The following is a 15,184-nucleotide window of genomic DNA, read 5'->3' as shown; positions in this document are numbered from 1 at the left end:
TCACGGTGTTCACATTTGCCCAAGCGGCTTTTTTTTTTTGCCAATTCTGTCCCGTAGTGTCAAAGGAGAAACCCGCGGAAACTGAGCTGCAGGTCAATTGGTCCTTACTTCAGTTCACTGCAGTCTGCAGAGCCTTGCTGCACTTAACTTTTCTAAAGGTAATACCATGCTTGACAGGATGTTCGACCTGCCGCGTCCCATCAGCAATGATGAATAGTATTTTTTCCTTCCTCGTCATGACTGCAGCCAGTGATTAACTGGTACATGTGGTCACGACCAGTGATTCAAATCCTTTCTGTGAAGAAGTGCGACCTTACTGACTGTACTCTAAACCGAAGTTTATGTACTCTGTAACTACGAGGACTTATTAGAATACACAGAAAAGATCTTCCTAAATTTTTCGCTTTCTTTCAAGGGAGCCTGCAGCACCTTGGTATAAAATTATGTGACTGAATCATTTAGTTACAGTGCATCATAATTCGTGACTGGAGAAGGTATTCATAGTCACATATGCCGATAGCCAAGGAAAGAACGCAGAGATGTGCGCATACAATATGTTGCGTTATGGCATGTTGTATTTTTGAGGAGTTCTCGTCACTCTTCGCTCATCTACCAATAAGGCCAAATTGAGGCGGTTTTTACGTTGCTGGAGGCTCTGTTTTATAAGTATATAATGTCTGACTGAGTACGCGGTATGTATGCGCATGGCATGTTATATTTGCGTATTGGCATTCGACTGATTTTTCCGCATGGACCAGCACCATGATGCTATTGCACACAGTATACATATCTGCCTAGCTATATAGCACTCTGCGTTTCGGCTGTGGAAGCTACCTGCAAACTGCGTTATGGAAAAGATACCTTCTTAGAAAATTGTATATGTATTCAGCCCGCCGTATTCTCGATAGTAGCCCTAAGTTAACACACGTGCCAAAATTGATCAGCTTCGTAAACCCACCTGGCAAGAGTCCTTACCGCCGCGCCTCTCACCGGCGCAGAACATGCTGTCGTAGTGGATGTTGCCGCCGAGGAAGAGCGACCAAAAGGAGAAGTAGCGGTAGTAGCATGTGCCGTCGCCGACCGTGGGTACGGACACTGCCTGCAGCACGTCCGAGGTGTAGCCGCCTGCAAGGTGCCAACGATACCGACACCATCAGTATGTCGTTGAGCGAAGCACGAGAACGGCCCGCTAGTCTATAGGACAGCTCTCTGCCAAACGCACATGGAGGACACTTCTCCGAACATGGAATAAAAAATGAGTAAAACTTCCCATTCAGCACATTTCTCCCTTTCACCTTTACTGTTTCGAGCATCCCCAGATGCTAGATACAAGAAGACGGCATCGTAATCTATCCCATGCTGTTTAATAAAAGTATTTCCTTTTTTTTTCTCTCCCTCTCTTTCTTCGCAACTCCTTGCAGGGCCGCAAACAGGAAGCTCACGTCTATTTCACTTGTACGCCTTTCACATATATATATATATATATATATATATATATATATATATATATATCACTCTGAGCATGTCACATCTGTCGTCCTTATCAATTTATCAATATGCACATTATCTTTTATACACTTTCTGCAATGTTAAGGCGTCTATATTTAACGCTGCTTTTGGACACTCCAAGTAGAGAAAAGCGCTGCTCTTCGACAGATATAAGTAACTGCGCTTCAAAAGCTCTACTATGCGATACTTAAGCTATAATTTCCCGTCCGGGCGCTTTCACCTCCCGTAGATTTAGAACGTTTCTCCGCTCAGCGCGCCACTACGACACAGAAATGGATGCCAGCGCCGCCTCTCGACTTATGCGTTCACTGCTCTTTGGTGACGCTCATGCAAGGCGATCCACGTGCGAAATTTTTGTTACCGGCTGCGGCGTCTACTCAAATGCACTGGAGCTAAGTGGTGTTTCCCAAGTAACTGTCCATCGTAGGATTCATCGATGTGGGCCAATTAAAAGCGATGTCTTCTGGCCGAAACGACGCATTGCCTCACTCGGTGGAGTCGAAGAAAATTTTAATCGAGGTCCGTTTGTGCGTACACGTGGGTCAGCCTCTACTAATTCACTGGAATCGAGGACGTCAGTCTAGGAGCGGGGCATCGAGTGGATCTGTGCTTGTGAATGCGTCCGTGTTCACGCGAGTCTCTCAGATGCATCACTGAGAGACGTCTTCTATATATTACTTTTTAGGTTCCTGCCGCAATACGCCGGTCGTATACTTTTGTTTCTGAGATGGTCTCACCTTCTCTCGTTGTTCCCCAGCCAGCGATGACGATGTCGCCTTTGATCTTGTACCCCTTGGGAGGAAGGCATACGGTGCCGATGTATCCCTCTGAACCCTCAATGTCGACGGGCGATTCCAGTTTCAGAAGGCCGATGTCGTTCCGAAACGTCCAAAGACGGAATCCTTTGTGGGCGAATCTTTTGAGTCCCTGAAACGGCGCCCCATTGAAGTGTCTAAAGAGGGCGAAAACGTATTTCTAGTGCTGAAAACCACTTTCTGTGGCATAAGCATATTCAGACTTTGCGACGTACTGACAGTTCCCATTCCATCTTCTGCATAGTTCATATTTCATGACGGGGAAAGAAAAAAAATGACGCAGATGCCGCTTACCTGTCTCACTTGCTTCTGGGCATTGTCGAGGCTGAGCTTGTGGACACCCGCATCGATGTGATAGTCGCCAGCATCCCTACTGCAGAAAAAAAAAGGTCAGTGTCAGCACAATGCTCGACTCATTACTGTCAAGTGCTTAGTCCACTGTGGCTGTCAAATTTGATAAATTGCTTTGATCGCGTTTTTATTTCTCTGTAAATTGATTTAGTATTTTTCTATAAGAATTACTTGCACGTGCTAGCTTTGTCGTCTTCCGGCCTAGACATGCCCTTATAGCCTGTATTTCTTGAATCGTGGTGATAAAGCTTTATTATAACTGTGGGGGGACTCATCGACCTACTAGGGGTAATGGGGCTGCGAAAACAAGAGATCTCGAAAAACTGGCTATCGAGGAATGCTCCCTGCACGATTACGCAGTGCGGAGGATGGCCAATACCGCAGCAAAGAGGCACAGTGCTCGTAGCATACTGTCGGCTTCCGCTGAGAGACAAATCAACCCCTTGAAGCTGGCCACTTGGCCCCGGTGCTCTCGTCGGAAGGCTGCGTGCTCAGGGCACTCGCTCATTAAGTGCCTGATTCTGCAGGTGACTGCCGTGTTGCACTCTGCGGTAGCTGCTCCACTGGGTTATTTTTGAAGAATACAGGCGCTACAATGGTTGTATTGTATCGGTGTCACTCTCTAGGAGCGCTCGGGCCCCTTCTGCACAAAAGAAAAAGCAAAAATAAAAAGAGAGAGTACTAGGCTTTTTCTTCTGCTGTCCGCGCCATGAAAAATTCATTGGTACATTTATTCTTTGATTAGTTATTTGCATAGCTGTTCGTTACACGCCTTGGTGCTGGTGTGTGATAATGCCCTTTCTTCCTAGAAATTGAGCTGTGAATTGCTTTTAACCTCGCCACGTCGTTGCCTCTTTTCATCACCCTAGTTATGTTCAAAATTCAATATGTGCTCAGTGGCGCTTGGGCTACGGGCCTGCGTGGAAATGGCTAGTCTATTACGTGAGTGGAAGGAAAACGGGAGTGCTCACTTTCTTAGGCAATGCGCTGCTGTCAGCACCCAGCGAGGAGCTATGAGAGCTCCACCGCACAGGTGCCGCCTACCCAACCGGAGAGAAACCTGCGGCAATAAAAAAGCAGGTGAGATACGATGCTGTCATACACCGAGTTGGAAAACAGAATAAGAGAAAAATTCAGCAGAACTTTCGCATTAATGCTTTAACAGTGGGCCTTGTATATCTTGGGAGATGGGCTAAATGAGGCGTCATATTTTTTTGTTTCAGTGAACAACGCTTTCAAACGATGTAGAAAGTTAGAAAGTTTAGAGTGGCAGTAAAGCAATCTTGGTACACTGGTCCGAGCGTCTAACATCACAACTTCGGTTGAAACGACAAAATTAACATCATGATGGAGATTATTCTTGACAGGTTGCGTTTGCTACAGTGTGTTCCGCCGGAAAGCCTTTTAAACAACACTTTTTTAACAAGTCAATTATTGTTGAGGTTTCAACAGAGATTGCGACAGTAAGTAAGTGATGCTTAATTATAACCTGAGCGTTTAGTCTACGTTGATATGCCGACTATCCAGTCGATAAACTTTGCGCGTTGGTAAGGCAAGCATTACCTGAAGATACATTCCAAGTTCTAAAATGTTACCAATCAGATGCCATTTGATGTCATAAGGGAACGAGAGCCACTTCAATTGTAACCTTGTATTTCTTTAAATAAATTTTGTTACTACTAAGGCCTCAGTGCTCACTTTTTCGCTGATACACCTATTGTTGACTACACCCATTGGTGAGTCCACCAGTTATGCCGAGATATAATTATTCGTTCGGTATTCGATATTTTTTGGCAGCCAATATACTGGTGTGTGTTAGCTGGGAGAATCGAAGAGCAGCGACATCTGCGTACTTCGCTTTGGCACTGGGCTGTGATGCGTTAGGCGTCCTTTATGGTCCCTCCCAGTAACTATAACGTTTGTGAGAACTCTCTGATCGACAACATACCTGCCACGGGAATTCCCTGTAGAGTGCTTCCCGTCCTCCAACAATCCTTTCTGAGGCCGTTTGCAGCAAATGGAGGTTACTGTGGCTGACGCCACATTCTTCGCCCCCTTGACAGAAAAGCAAACATACGCGAAGATCATACATCGCCATGTGAACTCTTGTATTGATTGATTGATTGATTGATTGATTGATTGATTGATTGATTGATTGATTGATTGATTGATTGATTGATTGATTGATTTATGGGCAACTTTCACCGACGGTCTACTGTCGACATAATTCTCCTTGTACAAATCCTTTTATTTACCGCGATATCTAACACGTATGAGTTGTTCGAGTCGACATACATATCGAACCTAAGTAGATTAGCTCAACATAAACGCGACACAAGCGCGTAATTATTCAGCACTCCGGAGAAATAACTGCTTCCAGTACCATCAACAGGCAACTAATCGATCCTTCACGCAGCTTAACTCTTTCTATTATTGTGCTTTCGAAAGGTACAGAACTCGCACGCGATATTATCTAGGAGAAATTGACAAATGGGACCGCGTAGCCGAGCGGTAATATACAATACCCAGTTGTCACACTTCTCTATATAACCAAGCTTAAGGGGCAAATGATCATTGGTCGCCCTTTAGTAACTAATACGTTGTTTTTATTAATGGCGCCAATCATTGCTGCGAACATGGTCAATATTACATAGTGAATGTAGAAGTTAGGTTGTTGAGGTAAATCTAGAAATGGAGGACAATATTTGTTTTTTTTTCTCACCTGCCAAATAAAACAGAACCACGAACGTCGACACCGCTAGTATCTTGTCACAAGAAAGCGCCATGTCACGTCAATGGGTGCTGCTGCTGTTCTGGTAGGCGGCCCCCGGCGAAGAGGTGAGGTACCCTGGGCCAATCCCTTAAATAAGCGAGACCGTCTCTCTCAATAAGGTCGCATGAATAAACGATCCCGGGCCACTGTTACGGGGGCACGTCATACCACTACAAAACAAGCCGACGGCGACAGGTGCACCCGTACGCACCCGCGCATCTGGAACACGCCGTTACTTAATAGCCCAGCGCGCAGTCTTCGCAACCTTGGGCCGATTTCTGTCACAGGAAGGCCCCGGCCGTTGCACGCCTCGTTTTGTTGCTGTTTACCGCGACGGGACAACCGGCGACGGGAATCAATCTGACTTTCTGGAAACACTGTACGATCTCTATACGGTGCACGGCATGGGATATACGCGTGACCGACAATATTTATAAGCCTCACAGGGTTCGAATTTGCTCGTTTATGATTGCTGTTTTGGGACGCAGTCGTCTTTCAGCGACATGTCACGTGATACACTCACGCCCGATACGTCGTAAACAGCGTGCTTCAAGACCATTGCCACTTGCAGAAGTGGAGCTTGACGATGCGCTGAGGATTAACGAAACTTTTTCCAAAGCTTTAAAGTGGTGAGCCACATTAGAAAGTCAATTTACTCGTTTCGGATCGGAATGGCCAACAGCATCTACATGCGATAACTGTAGGTACCAGGAAACAGTCTACCAACTTCTTTGTGAGTATCCCCGCTTCAGTGCGTCCAGAAAATAACTTGAAAGAGCGTTAGATAGTCTTGACAAACGCCCTTTGTCAGCAGAAAGGGTGCTGGAACTGGTCTTAGAGACAGACTTTTAGTAGTGTCGTATTCTCCTTTCATTTACCACCTTTCTCTTTTTGCTCTTGTTTAGTTTTTTTGTAACATCTCTTTTCCGTTGTCTTTTATTCCCCTTACTCCCTTTTTCCAGCCCACGGTAGCCAGCCGCCCTGAGAACTGGCTAACCTCCCTGTCTTTCCGTCTATTCCTGCTTCCTCCTCCTCCTCAATGTTTTTTTCACAAGATATGTATAATTTTAGTTGTTTGTTTTTACATTTTATATATGCTCAAACATTCAGCAACATGATGAAGAAAATTACCTCCCTATCGTCAATAGTTCGGGAGTTACAGTGAGTTTTCCAACTGATAGACTCGTCCTGCGAAACCGAAAATCAGTACTATTTCTTTTATATAAATATTATCTTATTTATTTATTTATTTATTTATTTATTTATTTATTTATTTATTTGTACATACTGCAGCCCGATCGGGCTATTGCAGGAGTGGGTGTGAAAGGCAGAGAAATAAGAATAGTAAGTAATACAGGCCAATACGAAAAATACAAATAAACACAAGTCAAAACTATTCAATGGCCGCCAAGAATAAGTTTAAAGGAAGAGAACGAGTAGCACCAGGCAAAGAATTCCAGTGCTCGATTACACGGGGAAATAAACTGTATTTAAATGTGTCCGTACGGGCGAAATAATAAATAAATACTTCTTTTTCATTTTATGTTGTCGCCAAGCAGCCACATGAACAAAAGGAGACTCTAGTGCATCTCATGGGGGCTCCAGCTGGGAATCTGGCGTATCTTATGCCTCTGTGTAGTTTTAACATCTTTCTCAAGTCTTGAAGATTTGTTTACGTTTTTCTCAAAGTAATATTTTGCTCCACCTAATATTACGCAACCTTTGATAACTTTGTTTTGAATGATCATTTTGATATGAAATTTTGCACACTCATTCTTCAGAAATAAATGTGTGCAACTAACTGAAACAAAGGAAATTCACGCAATATTTTTGCATTTACAGCTCATTTTGCACGTAAGTTCGGTTCATATTGGCAATTTTTTTCGCTTTGCTTAGTTTTTTCGAACATTACTTTCTTAATATTATCATATTGCATTTATTGTACAGGACTCCCACTTGTCTACATAAATTCCGAAGCTTCACTCAATTCAGCAATTCATTAGTTACTTATCACTTCTGACGTGACTGGCACTTCTACCACATTTTCTGACAAAGATTGCCTACCAAAAATACTATGAACCATTTTCTGCACTTTATATTGTTGAATAAACTAAATAAGACGTGCTTATTTGGGAAAACATATGTTTAAACTCTTGCTAGGGATTTAAAGAAAAAATTACCGCCCGTGCAATCCCTACAGGTGGTAAACCAGCGAAGCTGAAATGTGTGGCCCCGGTGTTTATTGCTGGGTTAATTACGACGGCTTATCAAACTCTTTCTCAAATATTGGTTTGCCTGTGTTTCTTAATGAAGTTACGCACACGTTTGGCTTGAGTTTATCACATTGTTTATTTGAAATGCCACACCGCCGTGCACCCGGCAGGTGCACCCGCCGTGGTTGCTCAGTGGCTATGGTGTTGGGCTGCTGAGCACGAGGTCGCGGGATCGAATCCCGGCCACGGCGGCCGCATTTAGATGGGGGCCAAATGCGAAAACACCCGTGTACTTAGATTTAGGTGCACATTAAAGAACCCCAGGTGGTCAAAATTTCCAGAGTCCTCCACTACGGCGTGCCTCATAATTATAAAGTGGTTTTGGCACGTAAAACCCCATAATGTAATGTAATGGAGGGGTGCAATGAGCGGTTCATTGTGTTAATGCAGCGCGTTCATCAAAGACTTTCTGAATTATGCTACTCATTCTTGTTTCGTAGTGTGCTAATCATAGCGTTTATGACTTGGTTATGCACTTTAGTTACCATATGGCACCGGGGCCACAGATTTAATTTAATTAAGGACAGGGACACATCCTTGAACCTATTTCAAAGTCGGAGGGAGACTGTTGCGCGCATGCTCTACTGCGAGAGAGAAACGACGTCACTATCGGTGTTGCCAATGGCGCACCAAACCTTTGCTGCGAGATAATTATATGATCACGATATTGTCTTAACCATGTCCCCTCTCTGTGTCATTTCGCTGCAATAATACGTAGACAAACGTATATCCTTTAAACGCGTAAGCATTTCTGTGCCTGCCCAACGAGAAATTTGTCCGTCTGTCACCTAAGACGAATGCAATGGCTCATACCCCTGCAGTATGGTTTCTGTAGTGCTTACAGCTTAGGGTTTTTTACAGCGAAGCTGTAAGAAATTTTGTGTGGCCTACCACCTTAAAGGAAGTGACGTATTCTTATAAATGATGCCGGATCTTCGTTTTTATTGCCTATCATAAAGTGGTTGAAACATATGGGTAACAGCGGAAACAGACAACCACATGAAGCGAGACATACACACAAGCGCTTGTGTGTACCTGTCTCCCTTCTTGTGGTCGTCTGTTTGCGCGTAACAGCGGAAACAGACAACCACAAGAAGGGAGACATACACACAAGCGCTTGTGTCTACCTGTCTCCCTTCTTGTGGTCGTCTGTTTGCGCGTAACAGCGGAAACAGACAACCACAAGAAGGGAGACATACACACAAGCGCTTGTGTGTACCTGTCTCCCTTCTTGTGGTCGTCTGTTTGCGCTGTTACCCATATGTTTCAAGATGAACCAACTCGCCCAAGAAGAAGTATCCATAAAGTGGTTATCGAAGTGAAGTTGTCCGCACGCCCTCATAAAATCTAAGAAAATTAAGCGGCACGTCACCTAGCGGGAGTAGAATTAAAGCTACACGGTGTTTCGGATGAAGCGTTCGAAAGTACCTAAAAACTGGGAAGATTATTTATTAGGCGATTGTCGCGGGATGGCTTTTACCACACAGTTATTCATTTCAATATCACTGAAGTTAATCATTAGAGATCTAGTTATGAAATTTACACTAACTCTTTAGCTGGAAGAGTAAAAAAATTGATCCCTAATGCGAGACTTGAAGCCCGGGTGACATACCAGGAGTTCATAACCGGATCTAGATATGCAAAAATGTGACCCTGGTAATTTCTGCTGCGCATTGAATTCCGGTCATTTACTCCCAGAAAACCCGAAATTGAACTGCCAAAAATCGCATCTGTCTCGCTGACGTTCATGAGCCACGTGACTACACCGCACCGTCGGTCGAACATGCAGCTTGATACGGCCGAGCGCGATCGCGACTTGATAAGGAAGCTCGCTCCATACTCCCCCAACGGCTCACTGTAGAAGCATGTAGACGCATCAAATAGCGATAGCGTCCGCGCAGAAGGTATACTTGCTTATATAGCCACCGCCGATGTGATGGTCATTCTGCAATAGTCGCGGCTGCTCTTGGAGCCTTCTTTCCCCGCTTCAACGAAGGAACGTCACGTTCTGTCCTACGAGAACGGTAAGCTGAATAGAAAAAACCTGCCTTAACACGTCGTGCGCGATTACCGCAACATGCTCAGACGCAAGATCAGAGCATGCCGTGTTACTCAAATTGCAGTTCCGAGTTCGACTGCGCACTGTCGGGGGTGCAGGTAACATCATTGCTAGGAAGGAAGCAGGTCACTTACCATAATCAAAATGAAATAACCTTTCGATACGGATCCCTTGTTCACAGTGGAAAGCCAGCTACGCAGAATGCTCTTAAGTATAGTCTTTACCGCACGACGCAAACTTCAGGACTACGCGTGATTCACGGTGCCGGTGAGCTCTCCACTGCGTCAATTGTTATTCGAATAATTTAAGATTTAATATCGAGCTAGGTTCTCTGTGGCTATACGATACGCGCGCTGTCCGAGTTTATCTCGTGGCCCGTCTTCCGGGCACGCTCTCTGCGAGAGCATTTGTCAATCCTTGGTCTCTAGCGACATAATTCTTGGGCTGCACTGAGACACCTGCGGAAATTTCCGCTGTCACCGGAATCTTGAAGACTACGCCAGGAGAACTTGTCCGAGGGAGCAGGTGTTTCACGGTCATTAGGTCATGACTAAGTTTACTTACCTGCACACACGCACTCTGTAAGCCATGCTTCGTAAAAACGAAGGGCTTCGCTCACATCTCGCTCGCACCTTAAATTGTAACTCCCGTAGCGCTCGCCAGTTGGCATTGAGTATCAGTGCAATGACAAGTGGCAATGTATGCGGGATGCGGTGTACTACATTTGCTTATTTGCACTAGTAGTTTGTCAAACGTCATAAAGCTTCTCCGACATCGGCGGGTGTGACGTAGTACAACGCAGTATTCTGGTAACACTGTGCTGCTACAATTTCTACGACACTTGCATGATTACGATGACTTGCTTACGAGTTCGAGCTGTTCCGTTCAGCACGGTCATGAGGTTAGCGCTGACGTAATTTTGTGAACGAAATGAAGTTATAATTAGCCTTAGTGGGTGAGGTGGCAGTAATAGCTGCCTTTATTCACTTCAACGCCACCTTTAAAATTTGTAGCTGGTTGGACATAGATAACTCGTGGTCAGCATCTTCAAATTTAAGTTTAAGATGACTGGTCTAGCAGGGCCGTACGCATCACTATGTTTTAAATTTTATATTTGGCCACATAAATAGCCGCGTAGCTGTTATGGTGTCATTAAACTATTTACTATTTCTCGAACCGCCAAATCTTCAGGTATGTTTATCTATATAATATTCATACTAACTTACGAAGGAGACGGCATAGTAAAAAAGCTTGAAAATGAGCTAAAGACTACGCTGCGAGAGATGGAACGAGAAATGGCAGGCGCTACCTTAACAGACACGGAGACATCGGTTTGGATTTGAGAGCAAAGGGGGTAGCCCATATTCAGGTTGACATTAAGAGGAATAAATGTAATTGGACAAGAGATGCAATGCATAGACCAGGCCACCCTTAGTGTATTATAGTTACAGAATGGGTGCCAAGGGCAACGGAACGCGGTTAAGGGCAGCACAAAACTAGGTGGTGGGATGAAATGAGAAAGTTAGAATGAATAAGATGAAGTTAACTGACACAAAACAGAAATAAAGGAGAATACTGCGAGAAGCCTTCGTCCTGCAATGGATATAAATTAAACTAATGAGATTGGCGGTGGCGATGACGATAATGATTATTATTATTACTATTATTATTATTATTATTATTATTATTATTATTATTATTATTATCAATAATAATAATAAGACAGGAAAATTAAACAAATTCCGAATAAATTAAGTGTTAACTCTATAGTGCGTATATAAGCTAGTGATCCAAAGCTGTCTAAAGTAATCCGAGTAAATTCAAAAGAATTTAATTAGGCGTGATGTGCAAGTATCCATTCATGACTTTGAGGCGCCGGATGGCGAACGTGCCGTGAGATGCTCCATCCACGATTCCGAAACGACGGTGTCTATTTGCTTGGTCGAGTAGGAAATGCGTTCGCTTCTCTCGGCATTGAAGCGACAAAAAAAAAGTGGTCTTTTCTCGTCGCAACACAGCTAGATAGAACTGCTATGAAGTGTCAGTTCATCATTTTGCCAATCACATGATTGCTTTTGGCGAGGAATGTCGGGATATGTGCTATGCTCATAAATAACGGCGTTGAAGCGGGATTCGCACGACGGGACGGATTGCTGGTCATGCCATCGGATGAGCATGACGTAGCTCAGTGCCGACGAGTCAAGGGACACACAACAACGCCGCAGACGAGCTGTTAGTGGCGCGATTTGTTGCATCTCAGCCACGTTGCGGCTGTCTGCAGACTGAATCGACGATCCGTCTTGCCGTGTGTACCCAGCTTAATATGTGATCACGAAATGTTGTCGAGACTACTCCGATCTTGCCTCCAGGTGCGTTTTTTATTATCTGCCATCCGTCTTTTGCGACGGAAACATGGCGTCTAAATCCAATTTATGTGTTGACACAGGCTTTATTTCGGTTGCACAATTTTCCAGTTCTCATAACAGCTGGTTGGATAGCTCTTAGCTACTTCCTTCAAACGAGAGTTACGAGCACACATGGACCCTGTTGGTCTGTCATTTGTCTTGTACTGTATTAGTTGCTGGGTTTTATATGATCAGTGAAGTTGATAAGCCTACTTATTTTTGCCCCACTTACCGCATTGGTCGGCGACGACATGCCAAAGTGAGAGCCTATAGTTTTTGGCAAGCGCTGCGTTCGCGTTGTCGGACGCTTCTGGATTTATTGGAGCTTATCTGGATAGTTAGACATCTCCACCAGAAAGGTTACGCCAGTCGCCGCCAGATTCAGTAGACTCAGCAGCACAACCGCAGATTGACAGGAATCAGTTAACAGTAACTTGCTTTCATTTTTCTATCTCTCTGGAGTTTGTCAGTCACGGTAGTTGTCTCAGGCATGTCGCACAGCTATCAGTGTTCGTATTGACAGATTGTCTTTATACCTTCTCTACCTTTCCGCTCACCTTTTCCATCCTAGGTGGAATAGATTAGCGGAAAGTGGCAGATAGCCAACAGGGCAGTTTATTCTTGTTAGCCTCTTTGCCATTCACACCTTATTCTTTTTCTCTCTATTTCTGTCCTTGGCTTTCACCCAAGCGCATTCAACGTCACGACATGGCTGCAGACTATTTTCACGTAGAAAAGAGAGAAAGGCAGGGAGCTTAAACCAAGATAGTTCTCGTTGGCTACCCTATTTATTGCGCTTATGCGCAATAAATATTCCGACCAATCACGGTAAAGCAAAGAGACAATTTACAGCCAATCTGCCATCCTGGCACAGCCTGCTGGTATGTCAGGAGTGTTCTATGTATTAATAGCTATATTATTATTCTGTACACCTTTACTAGTTTACAGCAGTACTTCGAATCTGGGATTCTGTCTTTAACAGTGCTATATTTTCATCAATGTGAACTGATATAAGCTTTCTCTGCTTACCATCCTCACAATAAGCAAGCGCTTCGTATAGCTGGCTTCCTTCATGCACAGCACATTAATTTCGTCTTACAACGTCGTCAAACCGGGCAGGTTTCCGAACCATTCTATTCTGAAAATCACAAAGCAGCACAGCGCGCACTGAAAGTCAGGAAAGGAAAAGAACGGTGACAAAGGAATGACCATCCTTTTATTTCTCTACTTCTGGTGAAAAGGAGTCTTAAGGAACGTAGGCTTCGAAACATAACACGAGCCCAAATATAATGCAAACGGTGGTGAGCCACGTAGTGCTGGAACGGCAGTTATTCTGTAACTGTTAATCGCATGGACTCACACGTGCACGAGAGTTGTACTTGCGTGCGAAACTTGGGTGACGGCACGTGAACATAGACGGCTAACCACGTGATGGCACAAGTGTATTTTATTGGAAAATTTACAGCCCCGCCAGCAGAACACTAGAAATTCCATGGGATCTCACTCTACCCGCATAAATTTTATTGCTGCTTCTTCTTTATCCACATGACATGCGGGCTTCATGACCACAATTAGTTGTCAATTGTTTCTTCTTTTTTTTTCAATATGTGTGTAGAAGAGGTTGACATCATGAGTGTTGCCTGATGATCTTTACCTCGTAGGCAAGCGATACAAAGCAAAGACAGGCCTGCTCAAACAAACAAAGGAGCAAACAAGATATACAGTGCATAGCAAAGTTATGCCGGCTCAAACAAACACACATACAAACGAGATGGAATATTAAAGTAACATTCAAATAACAGTCCGAACGCGCTAAGCTATAGTTCACACAAAGTTCAAAGTATCCCGTGCTACCTCTCAACACAGAATTTGCAGAGCAAGTAATGTCAATTAAGAATATAGAGCAGTGGCTTGTGGTTCACTTGTATTTCAAGAAAGCAATACAATGCAATATATACAAGGTTACACCGCAGTTTGCGACAAGGTCAAGTTCAATGAATACTTCGCAGAAGCTATCAACTACAACACCAGTGATATTTCTTCAAAACCTAAATGATGCAGGTCCTAACATATCGCCGTTGCAATTACCTGCAATTCTCGACGCTTCCAAAAATTCATTTAAGGCGCCAACAACCGCTTTTATTATTGGATATGGCCCCGATATTATTTTCAATGAGATCGACCTTTTGTGACGAGCGCGCAAGTTATCTCTGGTCTTTTTCGATGTGAATCATGATTACTGCAGTGCAACAAGATGTGCTCAATAACGTCTTCTTATTCCGAGCTTGTGTTTACACTCCCGGAGTTTCATGGCTGTTTTGCGTAGGCGTTAAAAAAAACATTAGGAGTCAAGTTCACTGACACTGCAGAAGTGACAGACGGTTGCTTATGCGAAAAAAAATGAAAAAATAATTAGACCAATGAAATCACTGTGTATTTTGTATATTTCATGAGAGACATTATTTACAAAAGGCAATGTCGATTAACCTGTAGTCAAATAAAGTATAGCGAAAAATGTTATTATTACATAAAAGTGCTATTTCTTTGGTTTTCAGTGTAAAATTGCCCAAAGCACTCGTAACAGTTGAGATCACAGTAACTAGAAACGGAGATAACAAATTAGGAACTCCGCGAATTAGCTTCCATTCATATTTTCATATTGGTTCTTACCACTTGGTTTTTACACTTGGTTACACTTGGCGTTCTAACACACACACAGTGCATGGTACACGGGCTTGTTTGCCTTCCGCTCCTATCGGAATGCGCCCGCCGCGGCAGGAATCAAACCCGCGACCTAGTTTCCAACAGTGCAATGTCATATTCATTGAGTTACCCCGGCGTGTAGAAGGAAATATTGCGGAAGGAGAGAGTCCACTCTATCAGAATTGAGTTTTGAAGGGCTGGCTATCATCAACAACCACGACAAATATGTGACTACTACGTCAACCAGTCGCACTGTCACAAGAAGTGTTGCAGTACACTTGAACGATTGCTTTTCA

The 15,184-nt window shown here is 43.9% G+C and overlaps 1 protein-coding gene across 1 annotated transcript in view; it reads right to left on the bottom strand.

Annotated features, from left to right (window-relative positions):
* Nucleotides 1–15,184, bottom strand: part of LOC126532172 (transmembrane protease serine 9-like) — a 52,030-nt gene that overhangs the window by 1,726 nt on the left and 35,120 nt on the right. Inside the window, exon 10 of the mRNA XM_055071249.2 lies at nucleotides 959–1,125. Coding sequence (XP_054927224.2) covers nucleotides 959–1,125 — 167 coding nt within the window. The remainder of the gene's footprint in view (nucleotides 1–958; nucleotides 1,126–15,184) is intronic.

The sequence above is a fragment of the Dermacentor andersoni genome, chromosome 5, assembly GCF_023375885.2.
Source record: "Dermacentor andersoni chromosome 5, qqDerAnde1_hic_scaffold, whole genome shotgun sequence".
In the NCBI taxonomy this organism is placed as follows: Eukaryota; Metazoa; Arthropoda; class Arachnida; order Ixodida; family Ixodidae; genus Dermacentor; species Dermacentor andersoni.
The sequence above is the reverse complement of the archived record's forward strand: the minus strand, read 5'-3'. Positions and strand labels throughout refer to the sequence as shown.